The sequence below is a fragment of the Capsicum annuum genome, chromosome 11 (genome assembly GCF_002878395.1).
Source record: "Capsicum annuum cultivar UCD-10X-F1 chromosome 11, UCD10Xv1.1, whole genome shotgun sequence".
Classification (NCBI taxonomy): domain Eukaryota; kingdom Viridiplantae; phylum Streptophyta; class Magnoliopsida; order Solanales; family Solanaceae; genus Capsicum; species Capsicum annuum.
The window spans coordinates 25,628,316-25,651,455 of record NC_061121.1 but is presented as its reverse complement, the minus strand read 5'-3'; the positions used below and the strand labels follow the sequence as shown (position 1 = coordinate 25,651,455).

General features: G+C 38.4%; 1 protein-coding gene across 1 annotated transcript; it reads left to right on the top strand.

Annotated features, from left to right (window-relative positions):
- The first annotated feature begins 1,733 nt into the window (after positions 1 to 1,733).
- On the top strand, positions 1,734 to 2,120 carry LOC107846597 (craniofacial development protein 2-like). The gene has a single exon (XM_016690948.1). The coding sequence runs from the start codon at positions 1,734 to 1,736 to the stop codon at positions 2,118 to 2,120; it is 387 nt and encodes a 128-aa protein (XP_016546434.1).
- The last annotated feature ends 21,020 nt before the right edge of the window (positions 2,121 to 23,140 follow it).

Here is a 23,140-nt window from a genome sequence, read left to right as displayed (position 1 = left end):
ATTTAGGAGAAATTGGTATTGTTGGACAGATAATTCAATTATATATCTTTTTATAGGTGATTATATCAAAAATTCCAAGTATAATGAGAGATATTCTTATTTGAAGTTGTCTATACCAATATCCTTCTCAAGAATTCTATCGGTAAGGAATATTTTGATTCGTCTGAGAGCTGGGAGTTATTTGAAGCCTCAATATACATATAACTTACTCATAAAACTATAAAAGAACCATTATTTACTATTCATGAGCTTGGTACATGACTCTAATATTGGTTTGGATTTTTTTGGGGTATTACACAACTCCATGCCCGTAGGCCTAGACATGCTTTCTCCCATTAGTTCTAAATTATGAAACTATGAAATAACATTATATTATACTCATTAAACCTAGATTACCTAGACACCAAACTTTTGAATTAAGTAAGCCATAATAAGAATGTTGTTTCTTTTCCTTTATGCCTTGGAATAATCAACCATCTAAAAATCAAACAATAATAAGAGTAATAAAATAATTAATCTTCAAAAAAATATCTTGGGGATTCAAAATCACTATTTATATCCTTAATTAAAGGTCTATATCATTCCCCAATGTCATTTAGCCATTAATTAGCTCTTTCAAGCTTAACTCATCACCATTACTGGGGTTTTTATGCTAAAGGTCTTATCTTTACGGACTTCAAGGTTCCTAACCATAAAAATTCATAATCTAATTTATGAAATTTATGTTAGGAACTCTCTCCCCCTAAATCTCCCCATCCCCGTCTCTACTTTCTTCTTTCTTCTTTCCCTCCCTGCCTCCTAAACACGGCTATTGCCGGCGACTTTAGGGTTCCACCGACTCAACTTATTTTTGAAGAAGGGTAAGAGTGGAAGTATTGGTAGAGCCAGTTGGTAAGCAGATGAGCCAGCACCCAGTTTCGGCAAGGTCACTCCAGCGACGCATTGGCGGGCTTGTTTCGGTGACCCCTTTACCAGTAACCTAACCAATAGCACATGGGACTATATTGATGACATTTAAACCACTGATTTCTTTTAGTTACTTCATTTAGTTATGTTGTATTGTTTTTGTCTTGTTCCTTCTACCTTTACTGCTTATTTCATCTCTTTGCATCTATTGAATTCTCTTGAATTTTTAATTTATGGGATTGACTTTTTTTTCCTTATCCCATCTGCTTTGTGCGTGCCTTGTTTCCTGTCGTTGCTTTATATTTTCTTTCTGGTGTTTTGTACTTTTTCTACTTTCAATGACTTAATTTCTGTGCATTATCCTGCTCGTCTACTTTCCCTGATTATTTTATCTCCTGAACGCTTTTAATTTGTGGGATTGATTGTTGCTTGTTCATTACATCTATGTCACGTGTGCCTTGTTTTTCCTGTTATTGCTTTCTATTCTCTGTTTTTATTATTACTATTGTGGTTGTTATTTTCTTCGTGTAGTGGTTGTGGTTGTTGATAGTAGAATAGGGTCATGCCCGAAGGGATCGAGGTTAGGGTAGAGGACAGTGTTGAGGGTGGGGGATGAGAGTAGCATAGGTGGGGGAGTAGGTTCTAGGTCTGGCATTAAGGGTGGTAGAGGAGGGCGTGTCGCTAGAGTTAATAGGCTGAGGTTTGGGTCTTGGAATATAGGGACTCTTTAGGGAAAGTCCATAGAGCTGGTAAAGATTCTTAGAAAGAGAAAGATCAATATATCATGTGTCTAGGAGACTAAGTGGGTAGGGTCTAAGGCTAGGGATATGGATGGTTACAAACTTTGGTACTCTGTAAGTGAGAGACATAGGAATGGAGTTGGCATCTTAGTAAATGAAGAGTTTAGAGGGCGAGTAGTGAAGGTGAAGAGGATTAGTGATAGGCTGACGTCCATTAAGTTAGTTTTTGAGGGGTTTACCCTGAACATGTATAGTGTGTATACACCGCAGGTGGGCTTGGGCGGGGAGGAAAAGATACAGTTTTGGGAGGACTTGGATAAGGTTGTTAGAGGCGTGCCTGACTCTGAGAAGATTATGGTAGCAGGGGATTTTAATGGACATATCGAGGCATTTTTGGGAGGCTTTGGCGATGTGCATAGTGGTTTTAGTTTTGGGGAGGGAAATAAAAAGGGAGCTGCTCTGTTGGAATTTTGAGGTTTTTTGGGCTGGTATGATGAATTTTAGTTTTCAAAAGAAGGACAATCACCTTTTGAAGTGCGACAGCCAAGACCTAAATTGACTTTTTGCTTCTTAGGAAAGGGGATAGGGGGTTGTCTAAGGATTTTAAGTTTATTATGAGTAAGAATCTTTCGGCTTAGCATAGGCTCTTGGTGATGGACTTGGGAATAAAGATGGGTAAGAAGAGTAGGGGTGAGAAGTGCTGACCGAGAATTAGGTAGGAAGTCTTAACACTGGTGAATGTATGAGAGACAAGGGAGAAGTTAACTGGTATGGAGGTGTGGGAGCGTAAGGGAGACATAGATGGTAGGTGGGATTTGGTGGCTAGGTGTATCAAGGAGACTGCTAGTAAGGTTTTGGGTGTGTCTAGGGGCCAAGCCGAACACCATAGGGGGGATTGGTGGTGGAATAATGAAGTGAAGAAGAAAGTGGAGACTAATAAGGGGGCGTATGCAAAGTTGGTTAAGAGTTAGAATAATGAAGAGAAATAGGTTTTTAAGGAGGAGTACAAGCTAGCAAGGAAGGAGGATAAGCTTGCCATTACGGCAGCTAAGATGACAATGTTTGAGAGCCTGTATGCGGGGTTAGAAGAGAAAGAAGGGGAAAAATAGCTATTTAGAATGGCTAAGGCTGGGGATAGAAAGGGTCATGACCAAGACTAAGTGAAGTACATTAAGGAAGAGAATGGTAGAATTTTGGTGGAGGATGGTCATATTAAGAAAAGATGGAAGTCGTATTTTCATAGGTTTTTGAATGATGGAGGGGAGGGAGTTATTGAGTTGGGTGAGCTGGAGCATTCGGAGGAGTGTCATGATTTTAGTTATTGTAGATGTTTTAAAGTGGAGGAGGTTAGAGAGACAGTTCGCAGGATGCGAAGGGGTAGGGCGATGGGGCCTGATGAGATCCCCGTTGATTTTTGGAAGTTTTCTAGCGAGGATGGTTTGAGGTGGTTGATGGATTTGTTCAATGACATTTTCAAGTTGGCAAAAATTCCTAAGGCCTGGAGATGGAGTATTATGATCCCTCTGTATAAGAATAAGGGTGCCATTCAGAATTACAACAACTATAGAGATATTAAGTTTTTGTGCCACACGATGAAGATTTGGGAGAGAGTGGTCGAGTGGAGGTTGAGGAGGATTGTATCTATTTCGGAGAAATAGTTTGGATTTATGCTTGGGTGATCAATGATGGAGGTAATTCACCTAGTATGGAGACTACTGGAAAAGTACAGGGAAAGAAAAAAGGACCTGCACATGGTGTTTATCGATTTGGAGAAGGCATATGACAAAGTCCCTAAGGAAGTCCTTTGGAGATGCTTGGAGGTGAGTGGGGTCCCGATGGCATATACTAGAGCGATTAAGAATATATATGATGGAGCAAAGACCCAGGTGAGGACGGCGAGAGGAGATTTAGAACATTTCCCGGTCTTGATAGGGTTGCATCAGGGATCTACTCTTAGCCCATTTTTGGTTTCTTTGGTTATGGATGTGTTGACGCAGCGTATCCAAGGCGAGGTACCCTAGTGTATGCTTTTTGTAGATAATTTAGTTTTGATTGATGTGACTCGGGGGGTGTGAATGATAAATTAAAGGTGTGGAGACAGAACCTTGAGTCTAAAGGGTTCAGGTTAAGTAGGAGCAAGACCAAATATTTAGAATGTAAGTTTAATGTCTCGAGAGAGGTGGATGAGGTGGTAGTAAGGTTGGATTCTCAAGTGGTGTGTAAGAGGGATATTTTTAAGTACTTAGGTGCCACGATTCAAGGGAATGGTTAGGTTGATGAGGATGTCTCTCACCAGATCAGGGCGGGATGGATGAAGTGGAAGCTAGCCTCAGGGGTGTTATGTGAAAAGAAGGTGCCGCCCAATATTAAAGGCAAATTTTATAGGGTGGTAGTCCATACGGCCATGTTGTATGGAGCGAAGTGTTAGTCTATCAAGAACTCTCACATTCAAAAACTAAAGGTGGTGAAAATACAGATGTTGAGCTGGATGTGTGGGTTTACTAGGGGGATAGGGTTCAGAATGAGACTATTCTAGATAAGATTGGTGTGGCTTCGGTGGAGGACAAAATGCGGGAGGTCTATTTGAGATGGTTCGGACATATGATGAGGAAGGGCACAGATGCTCCGGTTCGTAGGTGTGAGAGGCTTGCTTTGGATGGTTTCGGCGGGGTAGGGGTAGGCTGAAGAAATACTGGAGAGATGTGATTAGGCAGACATAGATCAGTTACAGCTTACTGAGGATATGACCCTAAATAGGAAGATCTGGAGGACGTGTATTAGGATAGAAGGCTAGTGACTTTTTGGGTAGGTAGGATAGGGCTTTACTTGGCCGGTGCAGTATTCTTGTTATGCTGCATTACGATTGCTTACTATTCTTTGTTTACTACTCCTTATAGGTGGCGTATTTATGTCATTTTTACATGCTTGTGTATGTTTCTGATGACTTATCTTATCTTGAAGCGGGGGTCTATCAGAAATAGCCTTGCTACTTCGCCGGAGGTAGTGGTATGGACTGCGTACATCTTACCCTCCCCAGACCTCACTGTATGGGAATACACTGGAGTTGTTGTTGTTGTTGTTGTTGTTGAAATTTATGTTAGGAATCTTTAATTTGTAGTATAGAATCAGATCTAGGACATATTAAAACTACCATGGGTATTTCTCAAAAGGATTTTACTATTGAAGGTCTTTCTAAGGATTGTAAGATGTTAAAGGATTAAAAGACGAAGAAAATAATGAAAAAAAACTTACCTCAATGAAGAAATCTCACCTTAAGATTTGGGAAATCACCTCTTAGGGTTGGGGAATGAAATTTGGGGTTTTTTAGGCCTCAAAAACGGCTGAAGTTGATTTAAATACAATCAGAATTTTTGCTACAGCGAAATCCCATTTCAGCCTGGACAGTCCTCAGTAAAATAGTCATAACTTTTTACTCCAAATACGTATTGAGGAACGGATTATTTCATTGGAAAGAGGACTCATAGATATTTGATTTGATAGGTAATGGACTTCGTAACTCCTTATATTCTAAGAGATATGATTGTTTAAATTTAGCCCTAATAGAAACTCATATCAAAACTGTATCGAAAAGAAAGTTTTATACTTAACTTTGTGTTTAGGATATTGTATGACCTTAATTAATAGCTAAAGAATTTCAAACTAAATTATTGATTTTAGAACTCATAAATAATTAAATTCATCGGCTTGAGTCTATCTAGACACATTCGAAGGATAAAATCTTCGTGGAAAAGTTTAAGGTGATACAATAAATAAAATACTGGCTAATTTGGACCCAAATTAATATTGATGAATGAATTTATTACGAATAATTTAGTAACGGCAAAATGGGTCGTTACATCTTTTTCTTTGAGTTACACAATGGGTCGTTGAGGCCCATCCTACAGAAGACTTTGAAAATTAATTACATAGTGCATCAATGCAAGGAGATGAAAGGAGAAGAATGGGTCAAAATCCTATTTTTTTTAAGCAGCTAAGGGAATTTATTCCCCTCAAGTACCTTGAGTTTATGGAATGTTTCCTCCCATGCTAAAATGATTCTTTTTCAAAAAATAGTGGTACCTCAAATTTTCTAAAATGTCAAACTCACTCAACGATTTGATAATCACACAAAAATATTTAGAAGAAGAATGAAATACCCCAGGTTTTGACCCTAATGATTTTTTGGTTTTTGGCTTCTGGATATCATACGAGTTAGAGAACTTTTCGTATGCTGGGGTATGACTTGGATAATTTGGTCGTATGTTGTCTAGTGTTGGGTGGTGTGGGTTTGTTGGATTCTGTCCAAGGTACGGTTGGAACATACAGGTCATATGTTAGGGTATGAATGGTATGATAGTTAGTCGTATGTTGCCCTAAGTTTGCCTAGGTGATTTTATTCTGTCTAGGGTATGATTTCATGGTACTACTCGTATGGTTGGGTATGATTTCTACTTGGAGGTCATATATTGGATAGTGTTGGGGTCCAAGGTGAGGCCTAGGGTACGAGTAAGGTTATCATTCATACCTTAGGGTACGGTTGAGGTAGGGTGGTCGTACCCTTTTGTAGTAGTTATATATAGTTTAAGCTGGGGGTAATAAAGACATTTCCCCTTTTAACCTCTTAAGGACCCACAACTTATAACTCTTTTGGGACATCATTTACCCTAATATTCTAATCTTAAACACTTATAAACTCTCTTAAGCACTCTCTAATTCTATCAATGCTCTTAGGCTAAAGAAGGCTGGGGTTTCTTCAATAGGATCAATTTGGGGCTTGTAAAGGGTGAATTCTCTCCATTATCTTCTTAATCTAAGGTAAGATACTTCTCCCTCATTGTTAGTTCCAACTAAAGTCATGATTTATGAATTGTTTTTCTTAGCATAAATATTGTATGGTTTTGGTTTTCAATTATGTGTTGGGGGTTGTGGTTATAATGGTTGGTTAGGGTTTTCCCATGTCTTTTACTTATAGTTTTCAAATTATAATGGTGGTTTGAACAATTGATTGCATGAGAATGGTTAATTTGGTAATTGGTTTTGGCTTTGGAAACTATATGCCTTCAATATGTTTATAGGAATGTTTTTGGTTAAATTGTTAGACTTTCATTAAATTATTTATGGTATAACTTGGTAATGGAACCCTAAAGGGTATAAATGGTTTGGAATAGTTAAATGGTAAGGTTTTGGTGGTTATGGTTCGTATAATTGAAAGCCTTGTGGGGTACAAGGGAGTCCCCCAAGCAAACTTAATAATGGAACACTTGTGGAGCACATGGGATTCCCCCAAGTCAACTTGATAATGTAATCTATGGGTGCATGAGAATCTCTTTACATAAAAAGGTTTGTCTAAGGACATTGCTTGCAAGCTGTAGTCGATATGACGATACCACTACTTACAGTCTTGGTTAGTAATAAATGTATTAGTGGTTTGGTTATGTGGTAATGGCTTTAATTGTACAATAATAGCGGGGTATGATAGCTAAATGTGAAGGTGTGAGTCCAATGGACTAACACTAGAAACTCATATTTACTGACATGAGGATTGGTTATGAAGACCATATATGATACTTATAGGGTATACTGGAATCCCCTAAGTACACTTGTACATATGTATAATAGATAGCAAAGGGTACTCGAGAATCACCTACTCCTATGATATCTCAGGTTCGTGCGGCTACACGTATTGGGGCCTGTTCAGGGGGTTACATTAGACCCATATAGCCCGTAGGTTGTTCTAGAATGTTTAAGCTACACATACCTAGGTTAATTATTTTAAAGAAATACAAAACTCAGTTTTCTTTCCCGGCATGGATTGTATATATATATATATATACAGATATATATATGTATATATGTATGTATGTATGATTGTGAATGCATATGGTTGGTTTACTTGGTTTTAAAGGTTGGCATTATTTTATCCTTATCCTGAGTGCTTACTAGTGTTCATCCGCTAACTCATCCTCAGGTGGTTGTATCCCCATGCGATGTAGGAATCGGCCATTCTACTCCTCCTGCTTAGTGATTGGATTTGGGATTAGATCGGTTGGATTAAAGTGGTGAGCTTCTATATTCGGGAAGACTCCATTTCATATCATGGATATCTTTACATACTTTGGTTATTTTATGGTTATTATTTTTGGCTATAGTTAGGGGCATATCCCAATTGGATATTGTTTTACTTTAGATTATAGGCTTTGTGGGACTACTATGGGTTGGTATGGGCTATGCAGTAGTGGTGTCAGCCTTAGTATTTGTATTGGGGCTGACATCATTAGTCTATATTGTTAATTGTTCAATCCTTTTATGTTATGGACTCGTACTTGGTTATTGATTTTGGTTTTAGTTTATAGTATAATTATTGGTTGGGTTTTAGATAGTTGGACTCATTTGGGTCGATCACGGTTATGGACCTATCCCAGAGTCTAGAATTAGACTATTACTCTATCTTGTTATATGCTCAGAATTCAGCTAACACAAAGTATATGGTCGGCGCTTGGGTTGGGTATCAGGGGTGGTCTCTAGTACTGGTTAGACTTGGGATACCCATTACAACAAGGCCCTGGTTCTGGTCATGTCAAGTTGGTATCAGATCTTTAGGTTCATGGTCAATTGGGGAGTCCACAAAGCTGTGTCGAGTAAAGGTGCACCACACTCATAAGAGAGAGGCTACAAGGCATTTAAGAAATAGTTGTATTCTTTGTGTTCTATTTTCAAGCTTGGAGTCTAAGGTCTTAGATTTTTTTGATTTCTATTTACTTGTCTTTTAGATCATGCCTCGACGATCTGAAGCTCACGAAAACTCTTCTATCCCAATTGGGGACAATATTGATAGGACACGCTTTACTCAAGGGATCCATAGTTAGTATAGGGGTTCATTCCTTGATATTTCTAGAGTTTCACCGGTTTTTTCTAGTCCTTCTCAAGGTGATATGATGAATGCAGAGTTTCATTAGTTAATTCATATGATTGCTCAGTTGGTAGTTTCTCAGGATGAGCGTGGTGTATCCAGTATTCTATCTTCGAAGGCCATAAGAGTTTCCAATTCATGAGGTTGAATCCTCCAACTTTTACTAGTGTTAAGGTATAGGAGGATCCTCTGGGTTTTCTAGATAAGATGGAAAAGATCATTAGGGTAATGCTGGACACGAATATTGAAGGGGTACATTTTATTATTTATCAGCTAAAGGGTATGAAGTACCAATAGTACGAGAAATGGGATCTGGTAAAGTGTGATGTGGATGAGTATTCTATATAGGAGACGTTCTCTAATGCTTTTCTAGACCGCTTCTTTTCTTAGGAGTTGAGAGAAGCAAAAGTGGACAAATTTATTAATCTGAAATAGGGGAAGATGTTGGTCAAGAAGTATGCCTTAAAATTCCACCAGTTGTCTAGGTCTACTCCAGAATTGGTTTCTGATATGAGGGTTAGGATGAGAAAGTTTGCTTCAAGACTATCTCAGAATTTGATCCTTAAAAGAAAAACCTCCTTGCTAAACAAGGTCATGGATATCTCTAGGTTGGTGGTTCATATACAACAGGTGGAAGAGGAAAAGAGAAAGTAGGCTAAGGTAAGGGAAAGGTAGGGTAACAAGTTCTGGTTCTCTGAGCAGGTTGGACAACCACAAAGTGGTCAGGATTATGGTGAGTGGCTAAAGAAGAAGTGGGGGAGTTTTAGTTCCTTCACCACAGCTAGAGCTCCCTACCTAAAGCCTTTGGGTGACGAGCGTCAGCAAGGTGGAGATAAATTCCGGGCACAGGGTGCCCAATCTTAGGCTAGTTAGGCTTATTCAACCTCATCGTGTCCTCCTTATAGGTTTTGTAGTCGGTTACATCAAGGTTTTTATGATGGTAGAAGGGACTGGTGTTTCAAATGTGATCAGCTAGGCTATATGCTTAGAAATTGTCTGGTTGGTAAGGTTGCTTCAAGGGCGAATAAATTTTTGGTTGCTTAGTCATCTACTTCTGCACCAAAGGGTGATGTTTTTACATTTATTTCTGCTTCTGGTACCGACATAGTCTGGAATCAATTATATACTCTCACTACCCGACAGGAGTTTGAGGTATCACCTGATGTCGTGATTTGTATGTAAACACTCTTTTCTTAGGATGTTTATTGTTTACTTGATCCGGGGTCTTCTCTCTCTTATGTGACCCTATTTGTAGGTTTGTATTTTGGTTTTAATCCAGAGGTTATTTTGGATCCCTTTTTATTTCTACCTCAGTAGGTGACTTTATGGTTGCTAAAAGAGTCTATAGGGGGTGTGTGGTATCTAGTGGTTGTAAGGAGACTTTGGTTGATTTATTTGAATTAGATATGTTAGATTTTGATGTTATTCTGGGATGGATTAGTTACACTCGTGTTACTCGTCCTTAGATTGTCGAACCTGTAAGGTTATCGTTAGGTTCCCTGGTGAATCGGTTATTGAATGGGAGAGTGGTTCCCAAGTTCCTACGGGGAGATTTATATCATATCTTAGATCTCAGAGATTAATCTCCAATGGATGGCTCTATCATTTGGTATGGGTTAGATATTCTAATTTGGAAGGTCCTTCTTTGCATTTGGTTTCGGTGATGAATGAGTTTTTTGAGGCCTTTTTCGATGATCTTCCTAGTGTTTCTTTGGATAAGGAGATTGAGTTTGGGATTGATTTAGTTCCGGACACTCGTCCAATATTTATTTCTCTTTATAAAATGTCTCTGGCTGAGTTGAGGAAACTCAAGGAGCAACTTAAGGATCTTTTGAATAAGGGTTTTATTTATCCTAGTATATCACAGTGGGGTGCACCAATGTTATTCAAGCGTAAGATAAGTGGTACTCTTTGGATATGCATTGACTATCAGCAGTTCACTAAGGTGACAGTTAAGAACAAGTATCCTCTTCTATGAATAGATAACTTATTTGATCAGTTGCAAGGTGCCAAATTTTTTTCTAAGATTTATCTTCGGTCTGGGTATCATCAGCTTAATATTAGGGAGGTAGATATTCCTAAGACATCTTTTCATACTTGGTATAGGCATTTTGAGTTCTTGGTTAAGTCATTTGGTTTGACTAATGCCCCAGCAGTATTCATGGATTTGATGAATAGGGTCTTCCATCAGTTTTTGGATCTTGTTGTCATTGTGTTCATTGATGGCATTTTGGTGTACTCTAAGAGTGAGGTAGATTATCCCAATCATCTCTGTATGATGTTGCAGATCTTGAAAAAGCAACAGTTGTATGCCAAATTCTCAAAATATGAATTGTGGTTGAGTGCCATCACTTTTTTGGGTCATATTATTTCTAGCGAGGGGATCAAACTGGATCCACTAAAAGTGGTGGTGGTTAGGAAGTGGCCTAGACCTATGACTCCAACCGATATTCGAAGCTTCTTGGTTTTGGTTGGGCAGTATAGGAGATTTATGGAAGTCTTTTCGACTATAGCTTCCTTATTGACTAAGTTGACTCAAAAGAAGGTAAAATTCTCTTGGTCGGATACGTGTGAGGGTAGTTTTGAGAAGCTGAAGGATAATCTAACTTCGCCTTTAATTTTGACTTTTTCTTAAGGCAATGAGGGGTTTGTGGTTTACTGTGATGCATCCAGGGTGGGACTTGGTTTTGTTCTGATGTAGCATGGTAAGGTAATTTCCTATGCTTCTAGGTAGTTGAAGGTACATGAGAAAAACTATCCTACTCATGATTTGGAGCTTTTAGCGGTGGTATTTTCAATGAAAATCTAATGGCATTATCTTTATGGAGTGCATGTGGACATTTTTTCTAATCATAAGAGTCTAGAGTATGTGTTCACTCAGAAAGAGCTTAACGTCAGGCAGAGAAAATGGTTTGAGCTTCTCAAGGACTATGATATGAGCCTTCATTACCATCTAGGTAAGGCTAATGTTATTGTTGATGCTCTTAGCAGGTTGTCAATGGGGAGTTTAGTTCATGTGGATAAAGGATATTCACCTCTTGGCTAATCTTGGAGTTTGCCTTTTGGACTTTCAAAATGGTGATGTGTTGGTTCAGGAAATGGTTCGGTCGTCTCTCAGTGTAGAGATCAAGGAAAAGCAAATGCTAGATCATATCTTAATGAAAATCAAGGGTGATATTGGTGGGCAAAAGGTGAAGGTATTTAAGATCAGTGGTGATGGTAACTTGAGGTACCAAGGGAGGTTATGTGTTTTTGACATCGATGGTTTGCCGGAAAGGATATTGGATGAGGCATATGAATTGCGCTATGTTGTGCATCTCGGTTTGACAAAAATATATCATGACCTCAAGGATATATATTGGTGGAATGGCATGAATAGAGATGTGACTGATTTTATGGCCAAGTGTTTAGTGTATTAACAAGTGAAAGTTGAGCACATGAGGCTAGGGGGTTTGTATCAGGAGATTGAATTGCCTGAATAGAAATGGGATGTGGTCAACATTGATTTCCTTATCATTCTACCTCAGTCTCTAAATTAATTTTAGTTGGTTTGGGTCATCATGGATAGGATGACAAAGTTGGCTCACTTTTTGATAGTGAGGACTAACTTTTTTATGGAGGATTATAAGCGGTTGTATCTTCATAAGAATGTGAAGCTGCATGGGGTACCTATTTTAATTATCTCTGATCATGGTACACAATTTTCATCTCACTTCTGGTGGTCATTTTAGAAGGGCTGGGGACTAAGGTTAGTTAAGCACTATTTTCTACTCGAAGATGGATGGACAAGCAAAAACGACTAGTCAGACCTTGAAGGATATGCTTCGTGCATGTGTGATTGACTATGGTGGTAATTCGGTTGAGCATCCATCTCTTTTAGAGTTTGCTTTCAACAATAGCTACCATTCTAGTATTGGCATGGCCCCTTTTGAAGCATTGTGTGGTAGGAGGTATAGATATCCTATTAGGTGGTTTGATCTTGGTGAGGCAGATATGTTTGGCCTGGATTTGGTTTATCAATCTATGGAAAAGGTAAAGGTGATTCGGGATAGGCTTAAGGCTGCCCAAAGTCTCCAAAATTCCTTTGTGGATATAAGGTGTAAGGACTTAGAATTTGAGTTTGGGGATTGGGTGTTACTAAAGATGTCTCCCATGAGTGGAGTAATATAGTTTGGTAAAAAAAAAAAGCTTGGTCCCTAGTATATTGGTCCTTATGTGGTTTTGAGAAGAGTTGGTAATGTGGCAGATGAATTGAAGTTGCCTTCCAGTTTGAGCTCCATTCATCCGGTATTTTATGTCTTTATGTTGATAAAGTGTATAGGTGATCCTTCATCGGTTATTTCTTTGGAAGGATTGGGTATCTTAAATTCATTGTCTTATAAAGAGATCCCGATTGATAGGTTGGATCGGTAGGTTCTTCGCTTACGAACCAAGGATGTGGCCTTAGTTAAGGTTTTATGGAAGAACGATAAGGGGGACACATAGGAGCGGAAGAGGACACGAAGTACAAGTATCCCAATTTGTTTTGGGCTTTGGCTGTTCGTGCGGAAGATATATGTTCTTGATCACATCTTTATTTTTTGAGTTTGTTAAAGGAAGGATTGATTTCTTGGTACTCTATTTTCTGTCTTAAAGGTAAGAGTAGAGACATTTGGAGGTTCAAATCATACTAGTACTTCCTTATCCGACATTCGGGGATGAATGATCCTACTGGGGAGACTGAAATGCCCTGGGTTTTGACCATCAAAAAAAATTCTTGATTTTTCGCTTCTGGACATCATATGAATTAGGATACTTCTAGTATGCTGGGATACAAATCGAATGATTTGGTCGTATGTTGTCAGCGTTGGGTGGTGTGGGTTGATTGGTTTATGTCCAAGGTATAGTTGGAAAATATAGGTCATATGTTAGGGTATGAATGGAATGATAGTTAGTCGTATGTTGCTCTAAGTTTTGCCTAGGTGATTTTATTCTGCCTAGGGTACGATTTCATGGTACTACTCACATGGTTGGGTATGGTTTGGCCTTGGTGTTTGTATGCTGGATGGTGTTGGGGTCCAAGGTTAGGCCTAGGGTACAAGTAAAGGTACCACTCATACCCTAGGGTAGGTTGGGGTGGGGTGGTCGTACTCTCCTGCGGGAATTATATGCAGTTTATGTTGGGGGTAATTTGGATATTTCCCCTCTTAATCTCTTAAGGCCCCATGAATTATAACTCTTTTGGGACATCATTTACCCTAATATTCTAATTTTAAACACTTAGAAACTCTCTTAAGCACTCTCTAATTCTCTCAAGGCTCTTGGGCTAAGGAAGGCTAGGGTTTCTTCAATAGTATCAATTTGGGTCTTGTAAAGGGTGAATTCTCTCCATCATCTTCTTAATACAAGGCAAGATTCTTCTCCCTAGTTATTAGTTCCAACTAAAGGTATATTTTATGAATTGTTTTTCATGGCATAAATATTATATGGTTTTGGGTTTTCAATTATGTGTTGGGGGTTGTGGTTATAATGGTTGGTTATGGTTTTCCATTGTATTTTACATATGGTTTTTATATTATAATGGTGGTTTGAACAATTGATCGCATGGGAATGGTTAATTTGGTAATTGGTTTTGGCTTTGAAAACTATATGACCTCAATATGTTTATAAGAATGTTTTTGGTTAAATTGTTGGACTTTCATTAAACTATTTATGGTATAACTTGGTAATGGAACCCTAAAGGGTATAAATGTTTTGGAATAGTTAAATGGTAAGGTATTGGTAGTTATGGCTGGTCTAATTGAAAGCCTTGTGGGGTACAAGGGATTCCCCCAAGCAATCTTAATAATAGAAAACTTGTGGAGCACATGGGATTCCCCTAAGTCAACTTGATAATGTAATCTATGGGTACATGAGAATCCCTTTACTTAAAAAGGTTTTTCTACGGACATTACTTGCAAACCGTAGTCGATATGACGATACCACTACTTTTAGCCTTGGTTAATAATCAATGGAATGGTGGTTTGGTTGTGTGGTAATGGTTTTAATTGTACAATAATGGCGGGCTGTGATAGCTAAATATAAAGGTGTGAGTCCAATGGACGAACACTGGAAACTCATATTACCAATATGAGGATTGGTCATGAAGCCCATATATGAAACTTATGGGGTACACTAGAATCCCCTAAGTACACTTGTACATATGTATAATAGAGAGCGAAGGGTACTCAAGGATCCCCTACTCCTATGATATCTCGAGTTCATGCATTAACATGCATTGGGGCTCGTTCAGGGGGTTACACTGGACCCATATAGCCCGTGGGTGGTTCTAGGATGGTTAAGATACACATACCTAGGTTAATATTTTTAAAGGCATTCTAAACCTGATTCCCTTTTTCGGCATGGATCATATATATATGTATGGTTATGAATGTATATGTTAGTTTACTTAGTTTTAATAACTGACATTATTTTATTCTTATCCTGAGTACGTGCTAGCATTCACCCGCTTACCCATCCTCGGGCGGCTGTATCCCCATGCGATGCAGGAACCGACCATTCTTGTAATACCCTGTATTAGACTTAGCACAGTTCAGCACATAGTGCATGCATAAGAGGCTTAGAACCTAAAAATTTAGCTGTGTTGGGGACTTATTTTTATATTTGGCCTCTTAACTTTGATGATTGATAAAGTGACCTTCTCGACCCAGATACGTAAGTTTTTGAGTTAATTCATATTCAGGGGCGTAAGTAGCATGATTTGGGAAAGTTTTGGAATTTTTGAATGAGGTTTGAGCTGTGTTTGGATTTCAATTCCAGCAGTCAATGCGATTGCACCGCATCGCGGTGAAATAGCGATGGCACCATTGGCGCATCATGGTGATGGCCTAATTGGCGTCCTAGTTACGAATTTAGATTGCAAAAGGGCAGTCTGGTCTTTTCCCATCGCCCCAATCCATATTAACACGGGATTTGGTTTCAGTTAAGGCATATTATGCCCAAAATTCCCAATTTTACTCTCAAATAAACCCTAAGCTCTTCCCTAGTTTATCAAATTAAACTCTTTTCCTTTCAAGATAAATCAAGAAAACAAGTTCCCAAATTCAAGAATCTCTAAGGATACTTAAGAAATTGTGTTTATTTTCAAGGATTTAAGCTTTTAAGGTAGGTTAGATGTTCATTCATGGGTAGTTTTCACCCATGAAGTCCAAGAACCCATTTTCAAGATTAAAGTTATGATTTTTAATTGTTATCGTGAGTTATTTTCATGAAGCTATTATGAACTTGGATTTCAAATTATGTTTATCATATGTTTTCATTCTAAATAGCCTTGACACGTTTGAAATGGTGCTTATTTGCTTGTTAAATCTTAATCCATGATTTTAGTATTGTAATTATGTTATTATTACATGTTTAAACTTTTCCCATGTTTAAGCCCATGAATTCCAAGTGTTTGATGAAATGCCCAAATGATTGAGTTTGAACAATGACTACTTATTGTGGTTTTCGAAGCTTAGTATGTCCTATTTTTATTGAGTCTTGGAGGGTTATGAACACCCATTACTTAGCAACTTGCATAGTTTTCAGTATCTACAGAATGATTTTAGATAAACCATGAGCCTTATCATTCAGTTAGTATCATGTTTAGTCGTTGGCTTAATTAAGCTCAGTTTAGTCCAGCAGTTAGTATCATTAAGTTTGGAGTAGGATTCAGCATAGAGCGAACCCATGGATGGGACCATTTCTTCCAGGTTAGGGTTTGACCCTTAGTACTAATCCCTAAGTTACAAAACTACATAACCAGCGTAGATTGAGATGTCTTCCTACCAGTTTAAGGTTGACACATATCTCATGAGTACTCCTGCCAGATTAGGGTGACTTTTTAGTCCTTCGGGACACCAGCTTAGTGGATCCAAACAGCCATTGTCAGTACCCGTGGCATGGTACTGACACCCTTCCAACTGGGATCACAGATTGAACCCCAATTAACTCATATTGGGGTATGTTGGTTAGATGATACCTCCCACAGTCTCAGTCCAGTATTTAGTATGATTCAATTTAGGTTTTCAATGACCATGACATACAGCTATCAGTTACCAGGTTCCAGTATTTAAATTTACAGACTATTTTAGAATCATATTATATGCTTGGTCATGTGTTCTTAGATTTTACAACATTCACGCACTCATATCAGTAATTCAGTTACCTTATGATAATCATTTATTCAACTATTACTCATGCACATAACCCATGCATATTAGCCTAAGCTCATCTAGCATGCCAGTACATTCAAAGTACTGACTGCATACTCGTTTTTTGAGCTATGATGTCTTATATCATTGGTTTGGATGCTCAAGTTCCCGACCGTACTTAGATACTCCAATGCATCAGCAGCAGTAGCAGGGGTTAGTCCTCCTACATTGAGGACCGTTTTAGTCTCCTTTAGTATTTCAGTTCAGTAATCAGTTAGAGTTAGTTGGGGCCTGTCCGATCAGCTTTTTTTCAGTCAATTTTAGAGGCTTTCAACTATTTCAGATAGTTAGTTGGTTATCTGATTTTATTATCAATCTTTTCAATACTACTTTCAGACATTTTCAGGATTATGATTTAAATTTCATGTTTCAGTATTTAAAATATTATGGCATTTTTCAGTTAAATTTTGCACATGTTCTTTTGTTATCAGTTTTATTCAGCGCTCATAGCAGGTACCAGTATCATGGGTTAGCTTGTGGTCACTTATGATTGTAAGCACCGTGTGACGTCCAAGGTGTACCTCTGAGGTGTTAAAAACTTGGTATCAGAGCCTAAGATTTTAAAGTATCCTAGGAAGTCTGAAAGCTGCGTTGAGTAGAGTATTGTGCATGGTGTAAAGTGCGCCACACTTATGGACAAGAAGCTACTAGACGTTTTAGGAAAAAGTTTCCCTTCTTTTAATATTCATGTCGTGCGAATGAGCATGACCTCAACTTAAAATCTTTTTCTAATCTAATATTCTTTTCGTTTATAGAACATGTCTCCCAAAAAGAATAACCGAAGAAGAAACAAGAATCAGCTTGCACCTCAGCCAATTCAGGATGATCCCCTAAATAAAAAAATTTCTCATGTTGAGTTTCTAGCTGTATTCACTATGTTAGTTCACTTAGTAGCGGCTCAGAATAATTAGCAGGCTGCTATCCCAGCCAATCTAGTGGCTAATACCACCGCAGCTAGGATTTGGAACTTCACCCAAATGAACCCTCATTTGTTTTGGGGATCCAAGTCTGATGATGATCCACATAATTTTCTTGATATGGTCTAGAAGGTGACTGACATTATGGGTGTCACGTCTAGTAAGAGTGCATACTTGGATACTTACTAGTTGTAGGATATAGCTCATACTTGGTATAAGAAGTGGAAGGGGGATAAAGGCGCAAATGCAGGGCCTATAGAGTGGGAAAAGTTTGCTACAGCCTTTTCAGATAGATTATTTCCCTTAGAGTTGGGTGAAGCTAAGAACCTGAAGTTTATTAATTTGAAGTAGGGCAATGTGAGTGTGAAAGAGTATTCACTTAAGTTTACCTAGCTGCGAGGTATGCTCCCATATGGTGTCTGATAACAGGTCTAGGATGAGTAAGTTTTTCTCTTGTGTAGCTAATTGTGTGGTCAAGGAGTGTAGGGCCGCAATGTTGATTAAGGAGATGGATTTATCTAGGCTTATTGTCCAATCTCAACAGATTGAGAAAGAGAAGGTTAAGGATAAAGAAAGAACAAAAAAGCTAAAATAGGTAGTTTTAAATTTGCTCAGCCAAGGTCGGAGGGTGATAATCATTCTTAGTTCTGCCTAAAATATTCAGCTCCAGCTCCATCTTCAGCTAGGGCACCTGTACCAAAGTTTAGAAATGATAATTGGCATAGGGCGCCAGGCTCTAAATCCCAGGGCAGTATAAATAGTGGTCGTGTGAATCCTTTTTGCTAGAAATATAATGGAGATCAAATAGATGTGTGTAAGAATGTAAATGATGTATGTTTTGGGTGTGGCAAGCTAGGCCACCGAATCAGGTAATATCCTAAGGTGGGTCTGCAAAGTCAGCACAGGCATCCTTCAGCTCCAGCCGATCGCCCGACTCAATAGGGTGCCATATCTAGTGCAACTAATAGAAAGCGTCCAAACTAATTGTATGCACTCCAGTCCCGATAGGATCAGAAAAGTTCTCCTTCTGTGTTTACGGGTACATTACAGGTCTTTCATTTACATATTTATGCTTTGTTAGATCCTAGGGCTTCACTTTCTTTTGTAACCACCTATATAGCTGTTAATTTCAATATAAGTCCTGAGTCTTTAGCAAAACCTTTCACAGTGTCTACCCTAGTAGGTGTCTCTATTATTGCCAGGTAGGTATAATAGAACGTTCCGGTCACAGTATCCCAAAAAATCACTTCAGTAGACCTTGTGAAGTTAGAGATGACTGATATTGATGTCATTCTCGGCATGTATTGGCTCCTCTCATGCTATGCTTTAGTTGATTGTAGAAACAGTGTTGTTCATTTTTAGTTTCTGAATGATCCAGTCCTTGAATAGAGAGGTAGTACTTCAGCGCTTAGGGGTCAGCTTTTTTCATACATTAGAGCGAGAAAAATGATATCCAAGGGGTGTGTTTACCATTTTGTTTGAGTTAAAGACTCTAGTTCAAAGACTCCCAGTCTTGATTCTGTTTCAATAGTGAGGGAATTTCCAGATATATTCCCTGAAGATCTTCATGGAGTTCCTCCCGTTAGGGAAATTGACTTCCGAATAGATCTTCTTCCAGATACCCAGCCTATCTCTATTCTACCCTATAAAATAGCTCCAACTGAGCTTAGGGAGTTGAAAAAGAAGTTGAAAGATCTCTTAGATAAGGGTTTCAGCAGACCCAGTGTTTCCCCATGGAGTGCTCCAGTCTTTTTTATGTGTAACAAAGACGATTCTCTTAGAATGTGCATCGATTACCATCAGTTGAACAAAGTCACAGTCAAGAATAAGTACCCACTCCCTAGAATTAATGACTTTTTCGATCAAATTTAGGGTGCCAATTATTTCTCAAAGATAGACCTCAAATCTGGCTATCACCAGCTCAGAGTTAGAGAATGTGATATTCCAAAAATAGCTTTCAGAACCTGGTATGGTCACTTTAATTTCTTAGTTATGTTCTTTGGTCTAACGAATTCCCCAGTAGCCTAAATGGACTTGATGAACAGTGTTCAAGCAGTACTTGGACATGTTCGTCATAGTCTTCAATGATGATATTCTTGTCTATTCCCGTAGTAAAAATAATCATGTAGACCACCTCAGAATCATATTGCAAACCCTTAGAGCCCATTAATTGTTTGCCAAATTCAGTAAGTGAGAATTTTAGTTAAGATCAGTAGCTTTTCTTGTCCATATAGTTTCCTATAATGGTATTAGAGCTTACCCTCAAAAGACCAAAGCAGTGATAAAATAGACTATACCCATCTCTCTATCAGACATCAGAAGTTTCTTGGGTTTAGTTGGCTATTACCAGTAGTTTATTAAAGGTTTTTTGTCTATTATGTCCCCCATGTCTAGATTGACTCAAAATAAAGTTAAGTTTCAGTGGTCAGACCCTTGTGAGAAGAGTTTTCAAGAGTTGAAGACTCGACTCACTTCAGCCCCAGTTTTAACGCTACCAGATGGTTTAGATAGGTTTGGTTTTTACTGTGGTGCAACTAGAGTTGGTTTGGGTTGTGTTTTGATGTCAAGAGGTAAGTTCATATCCTACGCCTCTAGACAGATTAAACCCTATGAAAAGAATTACCCTACCCATGATCTTGAGTTGGCAGCTATTGTTTTTTACTTGAAAATTTTGAGGCACTATTTGTATGGGGTTCTTTTTGATGTGTTCATGGATCACAAAAGTTTACACTATATATTATCACAGAAGGATTTAAATCTCCATTGGAGAAGGTGGTTGGAATTGTTGAAAGATTAGGATATGAGCTTTTTGTATCATTCGGGCAAGGCCAATATAGTGGCAGTTGCCCTTATTAGATTGTCTATTGGTAGTGTCACTCATGTAGAGGATGATAAGAAGCATTTATTCAGGGAGGTTCATCAGCTTGGTAGATTAGATGTACGATTGGTGGATTCAGCTGAGGGCAGTGTATGGGTTAAGAATAGTTCAAAATCTTCTTTGGTTGCCGAAGTGAAGAAAAAAAGATAAGGATCCCAGCCTAGTTAAGTTGAAGGAGTCAGTCAGAGATCAGAGAGCAGAGATTTTCTCCCAAGAGGGAGATAGTGTGTTGCGATATTAGGGAAGGTTATATGTAACGTACGTTGATGGGTTAAGGCAGCAAATCTTTGCAAGAAGTGCATGGTGTGCACTATTCTATTCGCCCAGTAGCCACTAAGATATACCATGATTTGTGGGAAATCTATTGATGGAGTTGCATGAATAGGGATACTGCTGAATTTGTAGCTAAGTATTCTAATTATCACCTGGTTAAGGTTGAGCACCAAAGGCCTAGTGGCATAATGCAGGAGTTTAGCATTCCCACTTAGAAGTGGGAAGAGGTTAACATGGACTTTGTGACAGGGTTTCCCTATTCATGTCGTGAGCATGATTCGATATGGGTTATTATAGACAAGATGACCAAATCAGCCTATTTCTTGCTATTTCATACTTTCTATACAACCAAGGACTATACCAAGCTCTATATTAGTGAGTTAGTCAAATTGCATGGAGTTTCTTGGTCCATCATTTTAGATAGAGATACGCAGCTTACCTATCACTTTTAGAAAGCTTTTCAGAAGGGTCTTGGTACCCAAGTTCGTCTCAATATAGTCTTTTACCCTCAGATGGATGGTCAGGTAGATAGGACGATTCAGACCCTAGAGGACATATTATGGGCATATGTTATTGACTTTAAGGGTAGTTGAGATGATCACTTTCCTTTGATTGAGTTTGCCTACCAAAATAGTTATCATTCCAGTATTCATATGGCTCTATTTAAGGCTCTTTATGAGAGAAGATGTAGTTATCCTATTGGTTAGTTTGAGGTAGGTAAAACTCCATTGTCTGGGATAGATTCAGTATTTGATGCGATGGAAAAGGTTCAGTCAATCAAGGAGAGTATTAAGACATCCTAAAGTCATTAGAAATCCTACTATGTCCTATTATTATAGTTAACGAGTCTTGGAGGGTTATGGACACTCGTTACTTAGCTGTTTACATAGTTTTTAGTAGTTACAGAATGATTTCATATAAACCATAAGCCTTATCATTCAATGAGTATCATGTTCAGTCGTTGGCTCAGTTCTCCAGTAGTTAGTATCATTCATTTAGGGGTAGGATTCAACATCGAGCGAACCCAGGGATGGGGGCATTCCTGCAAGGTTAGGATTTGACCCTTAGTAGTAATCCCTGAGTTACAGAAATACGTAGCCAGCGTAGGTTGTGATGTTTTCCTTCCAGTTTAGGGTTAACACATATCTCATGAGTACTCCTACCAGATTAGGATGACTCTTTAGTCTTTTGGGACACCAGTTTAGTGGATCCATACAGCCATTGTTAGTACCCATGGTACTGTACTGACACCCTTCCAACTGGGATCACTAGTTGGACCCCAATTAGCTCAAATTGGGGCATGATAGTTAGTTGATACCTCCTACTATCTCACTTCAGTATTTAGTATGATTCAGTTCATGTTTGCATTGATCATAGCTTACAGTTATCAGTTAATTAAATTACCAGGTTCCAGTATTTCGGTTTACAAACTATTTCAAAATCATGTTATATGCTTGGTCATGCGTTCTCAGATTTTACAATATTTATGTATTCATATCACTAATTCAGTTACCTCATGCTATTCATTCAGTCAGTTATTACTCATGCACATAACCCATGCATATTAGCCTAACCTTATCTAGCATGCCAGTACATTACAGTATTGACTGCATACTCGTTTCTTGCACTATGATACCTTATATCATAGGTTTGGACGCTCAGGTTCCCAACCTACTTACATACTTTAGTGCATTAGCAGCAGGAGAAGCAGGGGTGAGTCCTCATACATCAAGGACTATTTCGGTCTCTTTCAGTATTTCAGTTTAGTATTACGTTAGAGTTAGTTAGGGCCTATCCCTTCAACTCTTTTTCAGTCAGTTTGAGAGGCCTTTCAAACTATTTTAAACAATTTGTCAGTTATTAGATATTTTTATTAGTCTTTTCAATACTATTTTTAGAGCTATTATTTAAATTGCATGTTTTTGTATTTAAAACCTTATGGAATTTATTAGTTAAATTCTGCACATGTTCTTTTGTTATCTATTTTATTCAACGCTCATAGAAGGTAGAAGTATCATAGGTTAGATTATGGTCACTAGTGATCGTAAGCACCATGTGACGTCCAGGTGTACTTTTTGGGCGTTTTAATTTACTTCTCCTGCTTAGTGATCGAATTTGGGATCAGCTTGGTTAGATTAAAGTGGTGAGCTTCCATATTCTGGAAGTCTCCATTGTATATCATGGATGTCTTTACATAATTTAGTTATTTTATGGACATTGGTTTTGGCTATGGTTGGGGACATATCCCAATCAAATATTTTTGTACTTTCGATTAGAGGCTTTGT

Excerpts from the sequence above, each read along its gene's own strand:
- LOC107846597 (XM_016690948.1), top strand. The coding sequence starts at position 1,734 with ATGGATGGTTACAAACTTTGGTACTCTGTAAGTGAGAGACATAGGAAT.